The sequence below is a fragment of the Streptopelia decaocto genome (genome assembly GCF_964273445.1).
Source record: "Streptopelia decaocto genome assembly, chromosome: 2".
Lineage (NCBI taxonomy): Eukaryota > Metazoa > Chordata > Aves > Columbiformes > Columbidae > Streptopelia > Streptopelia decaocto.
In genome coordinates, this window is record NC_138655.1 from 145,836,913 (window position 1) to 145,857,468 (window position 20,556).

General features: G+C 39.3%; 1 protein-coding gene across 1 annotated transcript in view; it reads left to right on the forward strand.

Moving 5' to 3' along the window:
- Nucleotides 1-8,703: 8,703 nt before the first annotated feature.
- Nucleotides 8,704-20,556, forward strand: part of LOC309435877 (myosin-IIIa-like) — a gene marked incomplete at both ends in the record, with an annotated part of 56,925 nt that continues 45,072 nt past the window's right edge. The window contains 9 exons of the mRNA XM_082044619.1: nt 8,704-8,767; nt 9,314-9,320; nt 10,412-10,511; nt 12,010-12,126; nt 13,230-13,334; nt 13,419-13,502; nt 14,196-14,398; nt 16,650-16,764; nt 20,061-20,187. Of these exons, the coding sequence (XP_081900745.1) occupies nt 8,704-8,767; nt 9,314-9,320; nt 10,412-10,511; nt 12,010-12,126; nt 13,230-13,334; nt 13,419-13,502; nt 14,196-14,398; nt 16,650-16,764; nt 20,061-20,187 (922 nt within the window). The remainder of the gene's footprint in view (nt 8,768-9,313; nt 9,321-10,411; nt 10,512-12,009; nt 12,127-13,229; nt 13,335-13,418; nt 13,503-14,195; nt 14,399-16,649; nt 16,765-20,060; nt 20,188-20,556) is intronic.

Genomic DNA, 20,556 nt, shown 5'->3' on the forward strand with positions numbered 1-20,556 from the left:
ATGATTTTCAGGTTTTCATGGACTTTGTGTAAGCGGTTGTGGGATGAGTAGTAGTTTCTCTTTTCTGGCATTTCAGTAAAAGCCTATGCAGTTGGCTTAAATTTAGGCCTCAGACTGGATTGGTATGTTCTTTATGGTGCAGACTTGACATTTGCTTAATCTAGAAAGGTTCTGGAATTGAAACAAGCTTATTGGATGTCAGTGCTGAGCACTAAAACAGCAACCTACTCCAGACTTTAAAAAGGATTTATAAAACACAGGCTTTAAAAAAAAAATCCTTTCATTTTTTCATTTAAATGCTGCATAAGGCAAATGACATGAATTTTTTCTATATAATGCAAAAAAGAAAGTGAGCTGATTTGCAAGTGCACAAAGTAGTCAAATGGCACAGGAATGGGATGATCTCTTGGCACTTTCTCCATCCGGTTTAGACTGTGTTTTATTGACTGATCACTCTTCATATGAACAGAGTTTAATGGAATGTTTTACTATGGGATGAAGTTACCTATGCTTTTACAGTTGATCAACTGTAATTTCTACATAAATGTTACCAAAGGAAGATGGAATTTTCTCTCTGAAAATAATAATATTTTTTATCTGAATATGTGCAAAAAACCCATGTCTTTAACTAAGGTGTAATTTAAATGTCATGGTTAAACTAGTAGCTTGGTCTGTAGTGTCCATATTTCAGTTTAGCAGTTTTAAATACTAACAAGTAGGCCGATACTAGTTGAAACCTCATTTGCATTGATTTATCCAAGTCTTTTCATACCTGAGATCAGTGAAGGTAGCGTGAAAGATTGCAAGTAAAAGTCACATTTTACAGTCACTGTACATATAATTACCTCAGCTTTAACATGTTTATTGACTACATTTGCAGGAATATTGTCTTTCATAGCAGGGAATGCAAAAAGATTAACCTTCTCCTAGAAACACTAAGAATACCCATCCTAATATCTAGTGCTTCTTTGTACAAGCAAGAAAAACAGATATTATTTTCCAGTAGCTGAAATTGTAGTAATGCACATCACTTCACTTCAGAAGAAATTGTAATTCCAAGCCTGTAAAGGATGTTACTACAGAATGGCATTTGCCTTTTCATCTGTTGAATGATTAAAAGATTATATGCAGTTCTCTGAATTCAGTCATTATAGTTTTTAAAGTTTTTAAATACTAATCATATGTATCTTCTGACCTTCAATCTGCACAGAGCAAGTGATGTCAACAGAAGTCTGTACAGAAGTATCATGTAAATCTGATTCAGAGTCAAGACATAGGCTGTGTAGTGACAAGTCACCTGAAAAAGTCTCAGCTTAAAACCTCCTGTCTTTCTTTCCTTGATTATCCTGTTCTGGGACTGTTTTGACACTGGTATGTTAGGGCCCTAATGTAGAATTCCTGAACTTTTACCCATGGCTGGCAACTGTCCTTGTAAAGTTCCCTCCTGATCTGCAGCTTACACTCTCCTCATCCATAATTTGAAGGCATAGTTCTCCTGCTTGCTGTCACTGGGAGGCAGGTAATTTAAGGGATTAAAGAACCCTTCCTTCCACCAAGGGGAGAAATCCTCCTATTGTGTCATGTTGTATAAATGGGCATGCCATATAAACTTGAAAAATTTAGTAACGTTGACTTAAAGCTGAAAGTAAGGAAGCCAGTTATTTTCTCAGTATGTGTTTCCTCCTCAAATTATACTTTATTGATTAATATTTTGTATTTCAAAAGAAAAAAGTAAAATGTATGGAAGTTAATAGCTGAGGTCTGGCCACTGGGTCTCCCTGTGTGCACTGTTCTTGTGTTCAGTCCATATCAAATCACCCTCTTTGCCCACCATGCTGAGGTGCAATTTGGCTCTGTCTGCCTTCTCCAGTGGTAGTCTTCTTGTTACAGTCGTGATCTTGTCCTCTTGTTTGCTGAGTGTGCAGTTGGTAAAGTTCAGAAAAAAGAGATCATGCTGGGTTATGTTACATTGTCAGAGGCTTTTGCAGAGGGCCAGGTCCTCGGAGCTAATCTTTGTGTTCTGTGTCTGCATGGGAAGGGTGTGTGATCTCTAGGCACAGAGTGGAGCCACCCTACAGTCACTCTCATTAGCACCATTGCTCCTGGGGTATTTTCTAACATTTACAAGTCACTGAGTCATTAGGGCATTGGACTGAGCCCACTGAACCTTCCCATTATTGCTTTAGGTTATTGTGCCACATCCTTTCCAAACACCTAGCAAGAGAAACAGAGCCGACCAACCCTGAGTAACCAGAGAAATCTCAACATATGCTGACCAAACTTTAAACAACAATATGCTATAGATCTGATCCAGACTTAATGAAGGTGGTAGAAGATTGTATTTCTTTTTCAGTAGCCTCTGAACAGAGTCTTACAGCACAAACATGTCTTGTGCTACTCAAGGCTCAAAAAAGTATGAATCCTAGCAATGAGCTTCATTAGATTCCACTTATTGACTTTAAGCAACTGCAATACATTTTTCTTTAAAGCCTTTACTTCTGTGTGCTGAAAAAGTCTGGTTACAACTTAACCTTTCCTAGCTCAGATCTCAAATGGAGAAACTACAATGGGAAGAGCAGGAGAAAATGTCCCTTGATAGATAAATATTCTCCCATAGCATCTTGACTGAAACTTCTCTAAAATCTGCTTTTTGGTATGATGAAGTAAGCTATGGCAGATAAATTCATGTTAAGGAAGAGGTGAAGCAGGCCAAGTTGCATACTAAGTGTGTTTAATTTGTAGCTTTGTTGTTTAGCATTCGGGTTCTCACTGAACTGTGAATTCCTGGTGAGTGGAGTCACCTTCAGGACAAGGGCCTTGGGCTTCTGCAGGAGTTGGCTTTATCATGGCTGCAGCAAGCAAAGCCTGTTTCGTTGTGCAACTTCATAAGGTGGTATATGCCTCTTTTCAGAGTGGTTCATGGCTCATAAACATCTTGATACTTCTTTTCCTTCAGTACTTTCCAATTGCTGAACTTAAAACTATTAGAAATAATTCTGTTCCATTCTAGTGGTATAATCTTGAGGTTTTATACAAATAAACTTCATCCTGTATCTGTTACTCCAGTCCTTAGGACCTTAAAGACCTACCTCTTTAAATACAGTATTTCAATTCTTCTCTGTGTTGATAGCAACACAAAAAAAACACATTATAATGGATTTTACTGCACAAATTTTAATTAAAAGAAGACACTCTCTAATGAAGAAACAATAACCTCATTTGAGTCTTTGACACCATATCCCACAGCATTCTCCTGGAGAAGCAGACAACTCATGGCCTAGGTGGGTATACTCTGCAATGGATAAAGAACTGGCTGGAGGGCCAGGCCCAAAGAGTTGTGGTGAATGGAGCCAAATCCAGTTGGTGGCCAGTCATGAGTGGTGTTCTCCAGGGCTCAGTATTGGGCCCAGTTCTGTTTAATGTCTTTGTCAATGATCTGGATGAAGGGATTGAGTGCACCCTCAGTAAATTTGCAGGTGACACCTAGTTGGGTGGCAGTGTTGATCTGCTGGAGGGTAGGAAGGCCATACAGAGGGATCTGGAACAGCTGGATTGTTGGACTGAGGCCAATTGTATGAGGTTCAACAAGGCCAAGTGCCGGGTCCTGCACTTGGGTCAGAACAACCCCAGGCAGCGCTACAGGCTCAGGGAAGAGTGGCTGGAAAACTGTTTGGGAGAGAGGGATCTGGGCGTGTTGGTCAACAGCCAGCTGCATATGAGCCAGCAGAGGGCTCAGGTGGCCAAAAAGACCAACAGCATCCTGGCTTGTATCAGGAATAGTGTCGCCAGCAGGACTAGAGAAGTGATTGTGCCACTGGACTTAGAGCTGGTGAGGCCCCACCTTGAATCCTGTGTTCAGTTTTGGGCCCCTGATCATAAGAAGGACACTGAGGTGCTGGAGAGAGTTCAGAGGAGGGCAACGAAGCTGGTGAGGGGCCTGGAGCACAAGTCTGATGAGGAGTGGTTGAAGGGATTGGAGCTGTTTAGCCTGGAGAAAAGGAGGCTGAGAGGAAACCTTATCGCTGTCTACAGCTACCTGAAAGGAGGTTGTAGCATGGAGGGTGTTGGTCTCTTCTCCCAAGTAGCAAGTGATAGGATGGGAGGAAATAGCCTCAAGTTGTGCCAGGGAAGGTTTAGATTGGATATTAGGAAAAAATTCTTGACTGAAAGGGTTGTGAAGCATTGGAACAGGCTACCCAGGGAAATGTTGGAGTCACCATCCCTGGAGGTGTTTAAAAGGCATTTAGACAGGTTCTTAGGGACATGGTTTAGTGCCAGAGTTGGAGTCGGTGATCCTGAGGGTCTCTTCCAAATGAAATGATTCTATGATTCACTTTTGGACACTGCTTAAGTTTCCCCTCATTTCTAGCCAATCCCTCAATCACATACTTACATTCTTGTAAGTCACATTGTAGCTGTTAAAATTTATAATTGGTGATGAGAAAAATTATTAGAAATCAGTGCTGCAGCACATACTCAAAAACTGTTCTAAAAATATACTTCTTGCTAGGCCAAAGGAGGGGGAAAAACTGCATTGTCAAGAGTTTCACTTTGCGACAGAAATAGCTGTCTTTGAAACGGCCTTCAGAACTGTCGCATTTACACCTGACAGTCAGGCTTGTAAGACTTTTATCTTGAGTTGTTTGGCTGTCTTAATCTTGACTGCTCTTACAATAATCTCTGCAGAAATATGCAATGATTAGTACAATGTGTATTTCTTGGGAATTATGACTCATTCCAGAGTAAGCTGCATTTGTGAGTGATATTCACTGCACCTAGATTTCATAACTGGCTCTGGTCCCCAAGTTAAGAGCCTCATCTTTATATTCCCTCTAAATACATGTGGGAAAGAGACCCATTCTACTGCAAAGTGATTCAGAGCAAGGGCTTTTGGGTGAGTTGAGTTATCCTGAGAGTTTGTCCTTTCGTATTGGTCATGTAGGGATAACGCTGAAATCCAGGGACAGGGTGCTAAACAGTTCTTCTGTTTAACTGTTTGGAAACTTTGGAGAAGTAAGTTCGTAGAAGTTCATGTACAACATGCACAAAGGTGGTTGTCAGTTTATTCATCAGCATTAAAAGCAGGGAGTATCTTATAGTTTTCTTCCATTACTTTCCCTGATTGCCCAGAATTATGTCACTTATTTTCTGGTTGTTCTGTCATCCTGCCAGTGGAAGGCAGCTGATAGCAATCCCTCAGGCTCAGCTCTGCAGTGCAGGCTGTAGCGCAGAGTAGGAGTTGACCACACCAGCTTGACAAAGGCAATATGAGGAGCAGAGTAGGATGGCTCCCACAGGGTCCAGTGCTGCCTTGGTCAAAGTCTCCAGATGAAATGTTTGTCAGAGTAGGGGCTTAAACCTGAGGCTTTGGAGTTCCAGAGTAATCTTGAAGCATTTCAGGCTACTTCAGGCTACTTCTTCCCCTCCTGAGTGCGGGCTTTGTTGTAGCAACAAGCAGCGTGTATTCTTGCACTGAGGACACTCCTATGTAGGATGGCTATGCTGCAAACTGCTCTCGGGTTGTAGAAGGAATAAAGATTTTCTGGCAGCAGAGGTCTTAAACAGATCTCCAGTCCCGTATGTCTCTAGAGTGGTTCCAGTCTCCTTCTATACAATGCAATAGGCAGGAGCAATACCTCAATGGAGAATAGTTTACCTCCTGAAGCAAAACAGGAGAAAGTAGTTCCTCCTGCATTCAGGACTCCCTGAGATTAATGCTCTGCAACTACTACTTTATTGTCACATCAGTCCACTTGCTCAGCAGCTAATTTCTCCTGAAGGTGGGATATCTAACAAGGTATCACTGACTTTTGGAGCTTCCCCTTTGTCTTCTCAGTATGGTTCTGACTCTGGACCAGGGGCCTGACTCGTGAGGGCAATAAAGAACTAATCCTTTTAGAGATATTTAATTTGCTTATTTAAGAACACATATTTTTCCCTGAAATTTGTCATGGATGCAGCTATTTCTTGAACCCGTTATGAAGGATCAATAATTTGCATTTTTGCAGGGCATGGTAAACCAGCACAGACTTTGGCAAACAGCTTGTGCAGACCAGGACATGACCCAGCTGGGCACCTCTGAACCAAAAGCCCCATAGCTCTGCTGGGCAGCACTGCGCTCTCAGCAGCTCTGCATAAGCTTGAGCCCAGCTCCCTGAGATGGCAGCTGGTGCTGTGCAATCATTTAAACACAGAGGGAGCACAGGTTTGTCTGCAAAGCATTGTGCAGATGCAGCTGGAGTCTATCAATACACTTTCCTAAATTCAGGTACAGATTTTGCATAGATATAAGACTATAGTTTTATCTAAGCATATTTCACCAGGTACATCTGTTGAAGACAAAATTTTCATTTTAAGTGTGAATTATCATTGCTCTGTGCAGCCTCCAGAGAAACAGAATCATCAGCAATGGCAGATCCTGTACAGGTTTCTCTGTGCTGCTTCTTTTTCTTTTGTCACTTTTAATGGTATTTGTAACTGCTGGGAGGTGTACAGCTGTTCCCACCTTCACCTTACAGAAAACTTCATTATTTTTAGTTTCTTCTTTACACCCAGACTAAGGCTAGCCCTTTTCCTGTCACTTCTTAGTCTGTACATGATTCTCCAACCAGTTTAGGCAGAGAGTTCAACAGGGCATCATGAGTCACACTTCCCTTTTCATGGTATTTTTGGAACTATCAGAAATCTTTTAAATACATTCTGACAATTTGAAGAAGAAAAATCTGCAGTTGCCTCATTTTGATTTAACTGAATCTTGAAAGATAAGCAGGAGAGTGTGAAGGAGGATGCACAGAAACAATGCTGCCTTGACTCATTTTCTTGTCCATGCTGGGTTGATGTTTCTGGCCTTTAGCTGCTTGAATTGCTTGTCAAGTGTGGCTGCAAGATCTAATGCCTCCAACAAATAATTTCTGAACAGAACAGAGAAACATGATTATTTCAGTTCACAATGTTGATGTGCATGACAATAACACAATTTCAGCATTGATGTCAACAGCACTGATGTGGGTTTTTTTAAGTGGTCGGAGTTTTAGCAATTGAAGCAGTGTAACTGCCCTTGAGGGGTCTGTGCCCTTTCACAGCAAAGCAGAAAAATATTGTGTTCTGCAAATCTGCCGCTCTGCTGTACTCTTGAGAATGGAGAATATAATCTGGTTTAACAAGCGCTAGTGTTCTCATAATGTCAGCTGAAGAGGATTACAGGAGAATCTATTTTATGTAATTAAACTCCCTTGGCATAAATGGAGATCATTTCCTAAAAAGAAAAAAAAATAAATACAAAAGTCTCCGGGACTGGAACATTCCCCTCCCTTCCTGCAAGGCACTTATTAACTTCTTACATTAAATTAAAAATTATAATTGAAACAAACTTGGGAAATATCGCTCTCTCACTGATATGCAGTAACATTTTTTAAAAAAAAAAAAAGAAGTGTTTTCAGTGTGTAACAATTCCACCAGAAATGGAAAGCATAACTTGACAGATGTCTTGTTTTGGGTCTTCCTTCGGCAATGGCAAAAATAGAGCAGCAGAGCCTGATGTAGTCCTGCAGTTCCCACATCTTTCCCTCATGTGCACGTTGATAGGTCTTTCTCAAAGTTATGCTGATGTTAGATGCATCCTATGGACACAAAACGACCTTCATGCAGAAACAAAGGAAAAATTCTTTCAACTGAATAAACTGAAACTTTCAGCTGAAACTGCTCCTATGAACAGGAGCATGGGTTATAGAGGGGACAGATTTCTATTGAGGGGGTAGGATTTTGCCTGCACCTCTGACTTTGAATCCAGTAATATCCTTTAGCTGGTAAATGCAAATCAAGCAGCAGCAGCAGACCATGCAAGGCTGAAGAGTTATTTTAATTCTTAATATCACCACGTCATTTTTAATACAATCTGGGGGTACATACAACCAAAACTTGTCTCACATTGTTATTTCAAGGACAGTACTAGCAGAGCAGCTCTTGCGGTACAAATGTTTCCAAAGGAAAGGGAGGAAGAGATTGCACCTAGGAGAAGCCAATTGCTTTGCCTCATCACTTTTGATGCTGCCTCTCATGTTCCTGTGTGTTTTCTGCATCAATGTATTTAAATACATACCAAATACTGTCCAGTTATGGATTTATTGCAGCGAAATCCACCTTTGTTCCCTCCCCACAGACATGCTCTCCTCCTGAATCTCTTGTTGTCTGTTTGTGCTGCTCATGTGGAAACAGGCCCACGCATTGCAGGTTCCACGTTGCATTGCAGCAATAAGGCTCTGCTACTGCACTGTGTAGTAGTCCTCTTGCTTTTCACCTCCATGTAATTCAGCCTCACCATCATCTTTATGACTGTTTCTATAACAGTCTTTTTTGGCCTGTAATAAATACTGAAAGAAATAAAACATTTGGAAGCGGGTTGCTTTCCCATGCAGCTCCAGGGTTCTAACAGCAGTTTGCGAGTAGTCTGCAAAATAGGTGGGTGTAAAACTGAAAAGACTTGGTCCCTCTCTTTCATCAGGGCAATGTAGATCCTGTTGTTCCATACTGTTCATTGTGTTCCGTGGTCACTTAGCTTCCACACTGGGTATTGGGCTGCAGTATTGGCACAGAGGCCATGAATCTGTGCTAGCTCTTGCAATGAAGTCTTACATGGTTGTGTTTTAATGTTAAGGTTGCAGAATCAGTTGGCTGTGGTGGGTATGAAACTCCTGCCTTCGCACTATGGACAATGCAAAGACTCCAGTGGTAGCTGTCACCTGCCTAAAGGAGAAAAAAAACTGCTCTGGTACTGGCACCTGGGTGAGGACAGGGCAATCTGTCACTCTCAGGGAATGATCATTAGAGACAAGAGGAACTGTAAGAAGTGCTAGATTAAGGGCACTCATGCCTGCACTTCCATCATCTGGATCTTGATTGCACTCACAGTTTGGGAGAGCATTATTTACCTGTTTCTTCCAGCCCCATTTCAGTCCTGGCAGTCAGTAACTGATGCCAAGTGGGTTTCTGCCTGACTTTCTGCAGCTGCATCCCACATCAGTGCTCCGTCTGCATGACCTGAAGTAGCACCCATGAAGTAGGTGATGTTCGTGGAATGGGTACGGCCCATTAAACTCTGCAGTAAATTTTACTGTGGGAGTTTAGAAGTCCTTAGCTTGCCCTATCAGTGTGATGTTCATTCATTCTAACTTTCCATCTTGCTACAATTGCCCTCTTTTTCCTGTCCTCTGTTCACTGCATATTAAAGTTTTTGCCTGGGTAGAAAACACTGCTTTTACTCATGCTGTATGTCCAGTGTCAAAATTAAATAAAGGATTTCCCTGGTCTTCTCTAGAATCAAGGTAAAGAGTGAGTATGTCTCATACAACACAATTTTCCTGCTGTCTCAGCCTACCAAGGTATACATACAATGTGCTTGAATGGTGCCTTCCTACCTATAGTATCAATGGGAATGAGGTCATACCAGGAGATCACATTTACTTGGTAGTCTTTCTGTGCTAGTGCTGTATTGCACATCTGAGCTTGATTTAGTTTGTGAACTCAGCTGTTACTTATCCGGTTTCCCTTTCCCCGATTTTCCCCATCTCAGAGAGCAAGTATAACTAATGCAAGTTGTAAACCTTGCATTCTCTGCTGCTTTTGCTTTGTTTAGCAATGCCCTTACTCTTGGATAGAGAATGATCCAAGTCTCTGGGAATTTTCTTGCTAATTTCTATACGACTGCATAAAGTTTTCTTTGGTTTGATTAAAAGAGAAAAGAAATTTCACTTTAAGACATACTTAATTAAAGTTTAACCCTGATAAGAAAAAATTTGAAAAAATGTTACTTTATTCTGTATGATTTTTTTTCCTGTAGAGTCCAAGAAATTTCTTGTTAGGCAGGGTGTGTTTCACATAGCCCAGTGGTTTTGTAGCCATTTGATCTACAGTGTGGCCATCTCAGCCAGGCTTTAGAGTATTGTCATTACTAAGCTAGAAATGTTTCCATCCTGAATGCTTTGTCTGCATCATCCTTGCCATACTATTTGATCATACACCCCGGGTTTTGTCCTATCCATAATTTTTATCTGGGTCATTTTTCTTTTTGCAGGTAGGTGCCAGAGTTTGACTGTTACATGCTTTATAAAATATGTTCTTTTCCCTGTACTGCATAGTTCCAGTCCTGCAGCTGATGTAGGAGTGTGATCAAGCAGGGATCTGAAACAGTAAAATAGTGCTTCATGGTATCAGTTGTGTGATCAAACCATAGATGTTGAATTGTCAAATACAGGTGTGCTGCACTAAGAGGTTATATCCCGTTATTGAAAGATTCATGTGTTTGAATTCCAACAGTGGAAAGCTGGAATGTTTTGGCTGAATTGCCTTCAAGTTGGTTACAGTTGCAAGATCTGTGATTCCTTACATCAGGAAATTGCATGTCTTTCTTTTCTAGATTTGAACGTATTCATACAAAGAAAGGGAACTACACTAAGTCACTAGTTTCAAACCAGGAAGAGGTAGATGATCTAGCAACCTTGGAGGTACTGGATGAGGTAAGAACCTCCTTTTTCACACTTTCCTGAAGAGGGGTAATCACATATTAAAACACAATGGTGTGCTGTTGATTTTCAAGTTCAACTATATTGTCACACTTCAGTTGTGTAAGTAAATGTGCAATGGCATTTTACTAGTTTATGCCAAATATTTTAGATGAGATTTGCTGTCAGGAATGGTTCCAACTCAAAGCTAAAACACCCTCGGCAGTTACAGCCTTAGACCAAGCAGTATTGTAGCACCATTTGCTTAACAGGGTTTATATTGCTGGATTTTTTTGCAGCTAAATACCTAGTTTGTAATGATGTGTTAACCTAAAATTGGTCCAAGGACAAGCACCTTCTCCCCTGTTGCTTGGACATCTAAAGTTGTCTTAAACCAGCTTACCATACTCTCCTAGGCTGGATTCTCCCTGACTTGCTTAGTGTGGGGATCCATTGACAACAGTTTATGTCAGCTGGGGCTCTGACCTGTCATTGCATTCTGGTGAACTTTTAAGAAAATTACTGATACAAATCTCACAGGCTTGTCAAGGTTTGAAAATGAATCCACTGGGAACAGGAGAACATACATACTGGAGGGGAAGTCCATTGTGTTTATGCTTTAGGCTTCAAAACCAGAAAGAAGAATCAGAACTCAGCACATTATCTACAGGTCTTAGAGGCCATCAGTGGTTGTAAACAAACTGTCATTCTTCCTCTACTAGGCTGTGCATAGGCTATAATTCACATTCTCTAATCTCTAAAACTTCTCTGGTATACTGTATTTTCGTCAGTCCAGAATACTAAATGTGGCTCTTGGGCTGGCAAACTGCATAATTATAACAGCTCACAGAACATCTTCCATCATCCAAGAGCTTGGTTATAGTAACTTAATGTTTAGTTAATACTAATTGAGCTAGTCCAAACTTTATCTACTGCACAAAGCTCAGATTTAAATGTTTTTTAAATATTGGGAATAGCTATATGCTAGCAAGACTGATTTTTATCTTTTGCCATGAAGCATATAAATAAACTGAGCTAAAGAGAAGGAACAAAAACCCCAGATGAGCAAGAAGTATATCACATCTCCTCAGAGGTGGAGCATTCTCAGGAAAGTCCTCAGGAAGCCTCCACCTAAAGGCATCATTTGACCATATGATATTTTACTAATTGTAATCCAATTTAAAACCTCTTTTGCATATGAGTGGTTAGAAATGAAGACAGGCATGTCTCATGGAAACTTTTGATTAATTGAATTAAAGCAGTACTTATTAACTCATTTTTCTACAGCCACTTGTGGATCTGTAAGTTTATATTGTTCAAAGTGAGTTTGGACACAAGAAATTAGGAATACCAGTGTGTTGGAGGGTTACTCACTTTTGATCATGATTAATTGCATTCCTGACTATTTTCACCTTCTCCCTCTATCCTCACTCATTGTAATTATATAAATATTTTGTACATTGTCCTATTATTTTTCCCATGTGATTCAGTGTTCCTGTTCTTTCTCCATCAGAATACAGTAACAGAGCAGTTGCAGAAGAGTTATGCCAAGGATCAGATCTACACATATGTTGGGGACATTCTCATTGCTGTCAATCCGTTTCGGAACATAGATATTTATTCTTCACAGGTGTGAAAATCTAGGTTTGGTTCTTTTAAACTAGCTCTAATTTCCATTAAAATATGAATATTTGTGTTAAACATAAATTAAGACCATTCTTGAGTTTTACTTCAGTTCACTCTGAAAAACAGAATTACCAGTCCCTTCAAGTGCATGTTGATAAACATCCTTATTATGTCCTGAATTTCAGCACAGAAGTGAGAAATTCCAGTGAATTTAATTTCTCATATCTTTGTGTCTGTAGTGTAGATCATGTCTATTTCATGTCTGAAGTGTAAAAAGCTATATCTAAGCAAGTTGGCCATTTTAGTCAATGGATAGAAATAGGATTTTTGAGCTTATTGTTCTTCTAGTGACTTTCAACATTAATTCTGAGATAAATTGTGCTAAGCTTCGTAAGATTTGTTGACCAGCACCCACAAGTACAAAGGCACTAACTGACCAGAGCAGCTAGTTCAGAAGCAGTATCTGTACAGACAAGTGCATTTTTTCAGGTAGATCTTGCCCCTCTTTGTGCGTGGGAACATTCCACTTCCCACAGAGAACAGCTTGAATGGCTGGAGGTAGGAGCTGAGGGCATTTCCTCCCACACCAGCTGGGGAAGCCACAGCTATTTAATTGATCGGGCAGTTTACAAAGCAGCCCTGTAAAATTTTAACTTTTGTCAAGTTGCCTGCCCATTATACAAAAGGGGACAGATACGAAAGTCTGATCGTACAATAATTGGCATGATTAATTATCAGATTCTACAGGTAGAGACCTTAAAATTTGACATCAATGTCGTGCAGAAATACTAAGAGGATGAGAAGTATAAATAAAATGAAATTGTAAGTTGGTCCTTGGTGTCTGGCAACATTAAATTTTCCTCTAATAATCTGAGTTTCATAGCATAATTAGGGCTGACATAATACAAAATTGTGCTTCGTTGTTTTTAGCAGTTCTTACAGTACTAAGTACATCCAGATCCATGGTATAGTGAGTGCAGTAACAGCTCAATCAGAAAACATCCCTGCTGGTAACCTCAGCATGCTGTGCACTAATCTGAAGATAAACCTAAACTATAAAAAAATATTAAGGAGCACTGATAATGTTTTAATTTTTTTTACACTTAGCATTCCAAACTGTATATTGGAGCCAAACGGACTGCCAACCCTCCTCATATTTTTGCTGTTGCTGACATAGGTTATCAGTCCATGGTGACATACAACTCTGATCAGGTAAAGATGAGTTGTCTTAATTCTATCCTTTGCTAGGCTGAGAGATATGTAATGAGCTCAGAGTCATGCTTTTGTTCTGTGCAGTGTATCGTTATTTCTGGAGAAAGTGGAGCTGGCAAGACGCAAAGTGCCCATCTTCTGGTTCAGCAGCTCACTGTCCTGGGCAAGGTATGTTTCAAAGGGAATGCTTCTGTCAGTCTTTGCTATCTTAGACCTGACTGACTGGCCAGCTTGGGTCAGCTGTCCTGGCTTTGCCTGCTCCCAGCTTCTCGTGTACCTAGTAGAGCAGGGGAAGCCAAAAAATCCTTGACTACCCACCAGCAACCACAACATCAGTGTGTTAGCAACATTATTCTCCTACTAAAACCAAAACGGAGCTACTAGAAAGAAAATTAACTCTATCCGTTCTAAAACCAGATTGCTGTCAGTGGGATATGTTCATTTTTGGAAGTGACCACCATAATTGTCTAAATAAAATGCCATTTTTGCATGTCCCAGGTGAGATTAAAGCAAACTGATCTATTGGTATGGTGCAGCACAGCAGTCAGCAGATGCTAACAAGGATCCTAAAAGCAGCCCAGCCATCTCAGAGTGCTGGACCACAGAAATTTATTAGTTCCAATACTGTCATTATCATTATGTGTGTTATCTCTTCCAGCCAGTGATTAGTGCTGCGGAGTGCTATATTCTGACAGGTTTGATTACATATATATGCCTTTCTTCCCAGACAATTCACATGGTAATGGCTGCCCTGATGATGTCACACTTTACAATACCCACTAGAAGAGGAAAGAAATACTTAAGAATTAATGTAGTTTAATGATTAGTGATAATTTTAAGCAATATCTTTTTCATATCTAGGCTAATAACAGGACTCTACAGGAGAAGATCCTGCAGGTGAATAACCTTGTAGAAGCATTTGGGAATGCAGGCACTATCATTAATGATAATTCAAGCAGATTTGGAAAGTATTTGGAAATGAAATTCACTTGTGGTGGCACTGTAGTGGGAGCTCAGATTTCAGAGTATCTCCTTGAAAAATCCAGAGTTGTTCACCAGGCAGTGTAAGTATAAAAAATATATTTGACCTAATTTGGGGGTTATGGAGTAGGCCTATGCAGGAAATTATCTCACATCAAAACATGAAGATGGATAACATACTGAGATTTTTTCCTTATAAATGATAGATGAACAGTTTATAAATCTGTAAGCTAGCTGAAAACTACTCCTGATTTTTTTTCATTGCCTCCTGAGTTATTTAAACAAATCTCATAAAAATGCATATGTGATATATGAAGTGTATCAGAATGTGTAAAGACTTAAAAACTTTCTAACAGTTCAGTTATAAATTTTTTTGTGCAAGTTTGAAGTATCGTGTTAAGTATATAATTTGAATTTAATTCCTCTATGTTTCCTCTAGTATTGTAGCTTTCTTTGTTTGTTTGTTTGCAAAATGCTTGTTTTCCATTTTGGAGCATCCAATAGGGTTTGGTTATAAAGGGTTATGGACCAAATGCAGAACAAATCCATCTCTGTCATGTGTGTATCCCTTAATATAAAATGACAGAAAAATTAAATGGCATTACAATTAATTTAAATTATTGACATGCATTTTCGATCCTAATATGTAGCACATCCAGATAAAAAAATATTTTGCCGTAATAACAATAAAACAAATGGACTTCAGACAAGAAATGTTGTCACCTATTTCAATAATTACCTTTTCTGATCTCTTACTCATTTTTACTCATTTTGTAGTTTAGCATGACGTTGCCTGTTGTAGATTTGTGATGTGAAGAACATCTCAGTATCATTTGGAATGTTTCAATAGACAATTTAAAGTTAGAGGCAATTTTATTAAATGGTTTTGTTTGAACATAACCACAGAAACTGCTTTTTTTCAGAACAGAATCAGCTTTTTTCTTAAAATATCATTTTTTTTCCATAATGTTTCATGTGTTTGTTCTGTGGCTGTCAGTTTGTATTTATATTTAGCCACATGCTGAGACAGGCAGTCAGCAAAGCATTTACGTGCTTCAAATGCTATTTATGTAGGTACATGGATGTCTGAATTCACACAATGCCACTGGGCTGTCACAGCCATGTAGGAGGTTAAATTTTGAGACATGAACTTCCAAAGGCACCTGAAGCTGTTTGTGTCAAGTGTGTTTTCCCCTTCAGGGAGGTCTCAGTGTGGCTGGTCCATACAGCTGTGTCAGGGCAGAGAACTGGCGTTTGGGTACTTGCATTGCCAGGGCTGTCTGTTCTGCTCTTCTGGGAGAACTTGACTCCCAGACTCACACAGAGAGCTAGGAATGACTTTTTTCAGAAAGCCAGTGACTGATTGCCCAGGAAATGGGAAACCCAAGTTCCAGATACTCTTAAAGGCAAGAGATTTGGAACCTACAGGTTCCCCTGCCTTTCTGAGAAGATACACAAACCCTTGGGACACAGTGGGGTTTCAGAGCATGCTAAGCATGGCTCTGCAACCTCATGGTTGCACAGGGGGAAGAGAGGGATCTGTTACCACTCCTTAAATTGGTCTTGTTTTCTACTGCTGACTGTCCACAGTAAAATGACTTGGCCATCTCAGGCTTCAGTGGTGGTTGCAAATTTCCACCTAAGCATCTAGCTCTTCCTCATAAGGTGCACAGGAACCTTGGCTGTGCAAGAATAACCCTTTTGTCCTGGGCTTGGCCACCTAAATTTTAGGCAAAGCATACCAAGTCTTAAGGCCCTTTGCTGAATGTCTGCTTATGTATTTTCTGGGTTCAGGGCTAAAGGACACAGCAAATATACTGGATTCAGTGAATCAGGAGTGTAAAGCTCTCCCATGGTCAGATTATTTTTAAATAATTGGAGGTTAAGCAGCCCATTTAATGTGGGTGGGTGAGCAACGTACAAAATCTCACCCAGCATCTACCAATTGCATCAAAGGCTGAGCAGCATTTAGCTGCTCGTAGAACTGAGCAGCCACCCTGGCAGATTCACAACGATGGCACAGAAAGCATGTTCACAGACATTTGTGTTAAAATAACATTTAATAATAGCATGTATGTCATCAGTAAATGTAACATAGTTACATTGCTAAACCAGTTTTTTGTTTCTGTTGTTTCAGAGGAGAGAAAAATTTCCATATTTTTTATTATATTTATGCTGGTCTGGCAGAAAAGAAAAAACTTGCACATTATAAACTGCCAGAATATAGACCTCCCAGGTAATGCAGTTTATTTTTTACATAAACCGGTTACTAAGAAATGTGATGTTGTTGAATTCTCAATGTCATTTACATTCTGCATCCATCAACTCTTTCAGATATCTGCAAAATGATCATTTCAGAATAGTGCAAGATTTCATGAACAATAGCTTCTATAAGTCTCAATTTGAATTAATTGAGCAATGCTTCAAAGTCATAGGTTTTACGCTGGAGGTGAGTGCTGATAACCCTTTTTTTTGTGTGTGTGAATTTTAATGGCTACCTTAATCAGGAAAAACTTGTATAAAGCATTCAAGCAATGTCCCTTGTTATTTTCTTCCTTTAGCAGTAGTGTGTTTATGTTTTAGGATATTGCATGGTCAACTTACTGTTATATTACCACATTTAAAATTTTAAGGTTTCAAGGCATCGATAAACTAATAAAATGGTATTAGTCAACAAGCCTTTGAATCAGTGAACATAGCACAGCTGAGTAATTGAGAAAAAAAGGCTTTTTGAAATTAAATGCATAGAAAATGGTGCTGAAACTATTTATTAGTCTATAATTTTAGCCCTGTGAATATGAGGCTCATCTCTGTTTTAAGATGAAGAGTTCTAAAAATTCATTGATTTGATCTGAGTTTTGATGAACTCAATACATTTTCACAACTCCAGAGGCAAAGGTGAATGAAGTTTTTACATCCCTTTGGAGTGAATCCCCTCGCTAAAGATTAACTGAACCCATACTTTCTTTATAATCCCATATAATTGCTCTACTGGCAATTAAACCCCTCTCCTTGGGCTGTCTTTAGTATCATTAAAATAAAAACAGGCTTCTGGATTTATAAAGTAGGATGCAAGGGAAGGAAATCCCATCTGCACCCTAGTTCTCTCTTCTTAGAAGTGGTGCATCACAACTGTATTTGCCTGTGACTTCATTTATCACAAACGATAATAGGAGCATGATACATATAGTATCTGTGAAATATAGCACTAGCGATGCAGAACGGATGTATGTTTTAATTTTCTTGACAAAACTGCATGTTGTAAGGAGCTTTTCACAGAAAACTGCTCACTTCAGTTGAATATTTCTGGTTTTCCTCAATGTAAATATTTGAATAGCTAGCAGAACGGATTCATTCACCTATTCTGTTCCTCCATACTCATTTTGCATGCAGTCGCAGTAGCTGTGGAGTTCACAGTCTTTTTCTCCTCTACATGCTTATTCACAACTATTGCACTTAGTAATATCCCACCTGTAATACCAGACATCCTTTCACACCTGTACTGTCACCTTTCCAGAAGCAGCGTGGAAGGATCTGCACAGTTCAGCACTCATAGCAGTTTTGTCACAGCACCAGAGACCTTTATAAGTCCTTATTTATACCATGAAAAGCAGCAAGCCTGTTTTTGTTCCCAGTTCTTTTGTTCACTGGGATGGATGGAAACAATAATCCTGATCATCCACAAGAGATGACTTTCCTTACATATTGAAGATCCAGCTAGAACTAGGTCACTGGCCGCATTGTGCAGTTCTAGCATGGATATTCACTTGATTAACTCAGCAAGCCACTGGGAGCTGAATCTGTGAAGACTTATCTACCCGTAGAACTACCACGGTTTCAGAAGCAGGTTGAGTGCCAGGGGCAATCTAACTGTGGTTCCATGTGAGCCACATCCATGTTATCCTGTCTTACATTCTCCAAAGGGGGAATTAGTCTATCTGAGGCTCTGTATGCAAGAGTGAGGGAACACCGAAGTCTTCTTCCCCTATTAAGGTTCTGATACAGGATGCATGTGCAGAGGCAATTTATTTTCAGTGAGAAAAAGATACTGTAAGACGAGTTCCTTTTCTAAATTCACTTTTTAGTAATGCAGTCTTAAGCTATGACATTTATCTCAGTGCACAGAGGAGGTTCTATATAAGCATGTTCCATGTTCTATTAGCAGAAAACCTTGGACAGAATATCTTCTCCACTCCAATTAAAACTGAGTCCTAAACAAGGCTTTACTTCTTTGAAATTTGTTTTTGACTGACTGGGAGGCTTTCATAGCAGCTACTGTCAATACTCCCTGTCTTAAAATCAGTGTTTTATTTCAGGCTGCATGGCAAAGTTAATAGGAAAGAACTGCCTGAGGTGAACAATAATCATGCTGTATGAAACAGATCAAGCCAGATTTCAAACACATTGGAAAAGGGCACAAAAATGTCAGCAGCTGTTTGTACTGTACAGAATAATGGCAGAAGTTAAGCTATCCTTTTCTTAACATTTCTTCTGAGTTCCTAAGCTTAAAAGGAAAATGATTGCTTAAAACATAGGTAAACTGTGTGCCAATTATGCTGAGCGTAATTTATTAGAGTGAGCTTATCTAGTTTGTCTTGTTGTCACTGAAATAATTATTAACTGCTAGATTAATTTCTGAAAGTGTTGAAAACAAGATGAAGTATTCTAGAGCACTTAAGGATTTTATCTGAGTAAATGATGCCTGACATGGTACCAGCAAGCTGTTTAATAGTAGGGATAAAATGCAGTGCAATTATAATAAGTCCATCATTATAAAATACCAATCAAATTTACAAAACTGATTCTTATAAAACTACTCTAAAACTTATAAAACTGCTATTTATAAAATATACTATTACTGCATGCCTCAGGATATGTAATAGCACAGATTCCTAGCTTAAAACCTCAGATGATCAAGTATACTGATAAATGTTCACAGTTCAGATGAAAATTCACAGTTCAAATCTAAGTCAAACCTGCAATGAAAGCACTGTCTCATTAATTGCAAATATAACCTTATCTGCCATATATAAGTACTTAATTTACTGTATATATTCCTTGACTGTCAAGACTAGTATTAGCCCATTTTCAAGGCAGAATCCCTCTTCAGAACCTACTAAATAATTTGAAATTTAAATATGTTTAAGTAAAATCCATACCAAAGTGCTTTGGTGAGTATGGAGTTCCTATGTGACATTTCTAAGGGTAAAGCACTTTGGCAAACCAGAGATGTGAGATCTCATTCTTCTCCCAGTTAAACTTTTTCTAATTATGTTGGTGAACGCTGTTGCAGACCTGTTCTTTGAAGTCACTTAAATTTCCGTGATCAAAGAAATATAGATGCAGATTTTTTTTTATATTTTGATCTAGGTATTACATTTTTAGGCACAGTTATGCTTGTAGACACAGTGAAGGGTAGATATAAATAACCTCTGAATTCCTTCTGTGTAAGAGGATTACACTCACCACTGTTTTGTGCTTCCCCTGCTCTATGTCAGCCCTGTCCCATAGACAAGTATAGAAGAGAGATGAGGCTGTAGCTTACCTTGCTCTTTTTGGTGTCTTACACTTGAAAGACTATGCTGAGGAAAGTTTTCCTACAAGTCGTGGGCAGGAGGCAGTCAAGAGAGGGACAATGATTGTTCCAGGCTTAGGAAACAACACACATGCGTGCCCGTCACACAAAACAAAGTGACAATTCTGTCTGGCTATTAAGTGTTGCATCTTTTTTAATATACTTTGCAGGAACTTGGAAGTGTGTACAGTGTCCTGGCTGCCATTTTAAATGTGGGTAACATTGAATTTTCTGCAGTGGTATCTGAACATATGATTGACAAGAGCAACATTTCCAATCCGGTAGCCCTTGAGAATTGTGAGTGGTTTTTCTTGATTTTTTGTTTAGTGTTTTGATAGCAAACTTATTTTATTGCTAGAGAGTTACCAATGAAAATTGCATTCACATGGAAATTTTGCACGAATAATTAAATGCTTAAGATAGATTAATTCCAAGCCCACCTGAATTCAAATGCAAAATTAAAAAGTTGTCCATGTTATGCACCTTATTTGACTAAACAGTTCACTGGCATTCAGGAAATATGACTAATACTGCAGATGCCTGAAAAGAAAATCTTTGGAATTTTTCCAAAGTTATTTGAACATTTGATGGAGAACCTCATTAACACTTTGAATAGCTTTTCTCCCCAGTTTCTTTCTCAGATAGTCATTACTTATGGCTCACCAG